General features: G+C 28.7%; 1 protein-coding gene across 1 annotated transcript in view; it reads right to left on the bottom strand.

The window, feature by feature from the left end:
• The window catches only part of LOC107616911 (NAC domain-containing protein 30), a 4,990-nt gene continuing 2,991 nt past the window's right edge, over positions 3,045-5,043 (bottom strand). Inside the window, exon 4 of the mRNA XM_016318790.2 lies at positions 3,045-3,667. Coding sequence (XP_016174276.1) covers positions 3,110-3,667 — 558 coding nt within the window. The 3' untranslated portion in view covers positions 3,045-3,109. The remainder of the gene's footprint in view (positions 3,668-5,043) is intronic.

The following is a 5,043-nucleotide window of genomic DNA, read 5'->3' as shown; positions in this document are numbered from 1 at the left end:
TTATTTATTTATATTATTTACTTTAATTTTTATTTTAGATGGATATTTAATATTTAGTATTATTTAGTAATATTTGATTATAGTTTCAATATGTATTTATAAGGGTATTTTTTTAAGTGTAGTTTTATAATTATAATTATATTTTTGTAGTTTGTATGCATGTATTTACAATTAATATAAATTGGTTTATTTATTTATATTATTTATAAGAGTATTTTTTATGAGTGTAGTTCTTAAAAAAAACCACTGATGAGTGTAGTTCTTAATTATAATTATATTATTTATAAGTATATTTTTAAATATTTATCATATGATATTGTTGTAGTAGAAATTTTTATTGTGGTGGATGGTGAATTTGTTGTGGAAATGGAATTTAATTTTTTGTGTGCCTTGTCTAGACTCTGTTTTTTATTAGGAATTTTTTGGAGAAACTAAACTGTCGCCTAAATCTATCGGTTGTATGCCACTCAATGCATTCGAATGATATTAACGGCACTGTAGTGTTCCACACAACTGAGTGCATATAGATGTCTGCAGAAATTAAATTTGGCTTAATGCGATCAACACCATAGACTCCACACAAACTGTACATGATAAAAGAAACAGATGATTACAAGCCAAATAATAATAAGACTCAACTTGAAACAAATACTTATTTAATGAAAACATACATGGACTTCCTAAAATGAACAAGACTAGAAATCTATAACGATGGTCTGCACGCTCCCAGTTATGCTACCTAACATGATTTATTTCATTAACACAATTTCATTCTAAATATGAAAATACGATGTTAGTCTATAATTTTACCTGTTTGCAAACGAAAAAATGCAGAAATGTCCAGAAATTGGCGCAAGAAATGGTAGATGGATCCAATTCCAACCTAACAGAAGTGTTAGTGGATCATCGATTTTCTTGCAATCAAAATGAGATGTCTTACATAAAGCTCTGTACATGTGTGCTAGGCATGCCGATCCCTAACTATACTGTCCGACACTGTCAAATTACAAAGCAAAGCCAGAAACTTTCAGTGCACAGCTGGCTCAAACTTGTCTCCAAACAAGATCATACTAAATAACAACATAATGTGGCACTCATGTATCTCTAAATGCTGTTTTTGTCAATCAACTACAAACGATCTTTTGAATTTCGAAGCCACGTCAATTTTATGAAACTTTTTCTACAGTCTAACTTTCTCGGTGCAATTTCAAATTAGTGCAAACACTCATTCTCTAAGACTTTGTGACTATTCATAGTCACTTCTGTCACTGGAAGACCAAAAATAACAGTCACATCTTCCAGTTTCACAGCACACTTACTAACTGAAAGGTAAAATGTATATGTGTCTGGGTGTCACCTCTCGATTAGAGTATTTATCGTTGTTGATTGACGTTGAACTATTTTAATATAAAAACGTGATAAAAACCAATAAATCATAAATACTTCTCCACATTTAGATTGTACGAATCCAAAGACAGTAAATAGTTACATGTCAACACCTATAAATTCTATAAAAATATAACCAAATATTATTACACTAACTATCATTAACAATCTTAATTTTTAACATTATTTATAATATTTTTGTTAAAAAAAATTAATATAAACTTACATAATCAAAATGAGAGCTCTATTTAAGAATCTGTCATTGGCCAATAAATTGCTGTATACACAAAGTGGGATTCAAACTTCCAACACTTATTTAAGTGAACAAATGAGCTAACTACTTGGCCAATCCAAGTCAGTTAAGAGATCATGACTTTAAAAGTAATAAAATATGTTTTGTTTTTTTTTTTAACTCATGAACTGAGAACACTAAAATGGGCCAAAGCCCAAGAAAGGAAAAAAGTTTTAATACCAAGACTTTAGAATTGTTGGGTTACCAAATTTTTAATACCGAAAAGAAGTACTTAGCAAATACTAAGTTACGAAGCCAATTGTGTATATGGGCTCTTTATGGTTTGAATATCTCCAAAATTATTAAATCTTCATTGAATAGGCAGTTCTATTTGAGTTGCTAGAATGAAATAAAAAAACGTATTATATATGGTCTGCTTTGTTATGTGTTACATATTTGTATATTAGAGTTTCTCCAATTAGCTAGCTACTAGTCTATCTATTATTACAGATTGATCTTTGGTTGTGCTGACTATGAAGAAGTCAATACCATTGAATCAACGAGATATAGTTTCTCACTTTCAAAATGCGTTACTATTTACTAATCGACCCGGGTGGTCCAAAGAGCATGTAGTTGGTCCTCAATAATCTCAAGCTTTAATTTCAGAAGCTGACTCAATGGTAACTAATAAGCCACTGTGACGATATGCAAGGGAAAATACAATATAAAAAATAACGGTAAAAACTCAGGTAATACGTGAAGTTGATAGTTAAAAGTCGTTAAATAATAATTTAGTTAAATTTATATAATTTCATCTAATTATTTTAAATTATCAACTTCACATAAAATTAATTGTATCTGAATTTTAATTTCACCTTATATATAGTAATTTTATACGTGCATCTAATTAATAATATTACATCAACAAAAATAATTTTTTTATATTAATTTTGTAAATGATGATAAAAAATATTATTAGACGACTATATAACATTTTACAATGTGAGCCATCAAAAATTAATATATATATTTGTATATTATATTGTTAGAAAAAGTATATACCCACACCATTAGTATTAAAAAGCAATAAAGATATTAAAGGGCACAATAAGAAAGAGGATGAGATGTACATTTTTAAATATATAGTGATCAAGAATAGTAACAGAAAGTTAAACTTAGCATCCAAAAAATAAAAAACAAAGTTAAAAAGAGAGAATTCATGCACGAGCCTCTAAACAAATTAAAGTAGAGGAGATTCTTCACTCTTCATAGGAATCTCCATTATCACCACCACCATAGAAAAAAATAATAATAACATACACTACTATCTCCTAACCCATCTTTAACCTTCCATTTCATCAATCTCCAACTTCTAAATTAGCACGTGCGTCACAAGATGAATACCATATGCATCATTCTCTAGTTAAAGACTTTAATTATTTTTTGGATATATATATATATAGACACACATACAAGTTAATTAATGATTAATTATGAACCAGGGAAACAACCTAGATGATGATTGATGGTCATGAATTGGGACATGTTTGGATTTGAGAAGTAATTAGAAGTATCAGCAAACAAGTTATCCAAGCTTTTCCAATCAATATTGTTGTTGTTGTTCCTCTCATCACTGCAATACTCTTCATTGTTATTATTAATGGAAGATGATTCTTTGACTGCAAAACTTGTTGTTGGTGGTGCTGAGAGAGAAGCACTAGTAGGGCTATCTAGCTGTGGAAGCTCAATGAGTTGTTGATGATTATTTGATATTACAAACTCTTGTTGTTCTTGTTGATGATGATGATCTGAACCGAAGGGATGACTAAAATTTGTACCTTCAGTAGGGTGATTCAGCAGATGATGATGATGATGAGTTTCTGAAGTTAGAAGATCTGTGATTGATAAGGGCCTTCCACCATAGCTACTCTGATCTCTGAAATAATGTGGTTGATGATGATGATTACTACACCATGGATCATAACCTAATTGCCTTTGATGACTTGGACTTGGTTTTCGAAATGCTCTACATACAACCCATCCTTCTTCCTGTAATATTCGATTATATTAGTCAACGCTTAATTATCAAGAGTCTTATAAATATTCTCATTCATACGTCTCTTTTTATCAATTAATGTAAATTTTTAAGATAAAAAATTTGAGGAGTGTTAGGGCACCAACAATTTTGTGATTTATAGCCATCAAATAGCCATCAATAATAATTTTAATGGTGTGAGATTTTATTCAATAACTCACTTTTCTTTGTTGGTTATATGCTGATCAAAATTTAAAAAAGCTGCTAGACTGACTTTTCCAAAAAATTTTATGATACAGTACCATACTAGAAGTCTAGAGTTTAATTCTTTGATGATCAGAAAAAAATTTTAGTACAAGGCAAATAATAAAAAAAAGAAGTGTGTTAGAGATATAACTATTTACGTGACTCTTTGTTTATGATTTTTTTTACCAACTAAAATAATCAATTTGTATGAGGAAGCAAGACTAAAAGTTAAAATAAAATAAAAATAAGTAGAGATAATAAATTAGATATATTAATTAAGCTTAGAAGGATATATCATGTATGTATATATGAAGTTGTGTAAGATAAGATAGAGAAAGTAGGAGAAGCGTGTTATGATTTGCATTTGGCTCTTGGGCTTTATGAAAAGCAAAGTAACTTTTATGAGTAAGTGCGATATGTTTTCATTACATGGTTGACATTACTACGTATTAACGATTCTCAATCATAACGCCAAAATATGGCTGCCTCATGCTTCAAAAAACAATGCTTGTTATGAAATTTCTTAGGGATATCTTTAATTTAATTTAAAATGTCCAAAACATTTTACGAATAACTCTTGTGTATAGCTAATTAATTATTAATGCTCAATATAAACGCAATGCATGCAAGAACATTACTCAATGATTTTCAATTGCACCCTAATAATGATCATCATCAATAAGAACTAAGAACGCCTTTAATGTTATTTGGTTAAAATTTGATGAAATCTAGAAGCTCTTTTATAGAACTTAGCAAAACAATTAATAAATAAATAAAGAAGATATAATTTAACAATCACTAGCAAGGTCCACATTATTATTTCTGAAAAGAATAAAAAGTTTAAGTATATGAGAAAGGGAAAAAGATAAGTTGAAAGCATTGTGTAATTGGAAAAAAAGAGTGATGACTACTGTATATATGTTTGAAAATAAAGATAGAGTGTGAAAGAGGAAGAAAAGTGGAATAATAAGAATAGTTTTTGACATCCTATTTACTATAAAAATATATGTTTGCCTTCTCTTTTGATCACTTATTATGACTTTTGAAAAGCATAAGAGCTTTTCCATGTTAATTAAATTACCAATAATATTAAAGAATTATTAAAATTTATTATTTTGATCATCAATTAATGATTAATGTCCAA

The sequence above is a fragment of the Arachis ipaensis genome, chromosome B09, assembly GCF_000816755.2.
Source record: "Arachis ipaensis cultivar K30076 chromosome B09, Araip1.1, whole genome shotgun sequence".
Classification (NCBI taxonomy): Eukaryota; Viridiplantae; Streptophyta; class Magnoliopsida; order Fabales; family Fabaceae; genus Arachis; species Arachis ipaensis.
The sequence above is the reverse complement of the archived record's forward strand: the minus strand, read 5'-3'. Positions and strand labels throughout refer to the sequence as shown.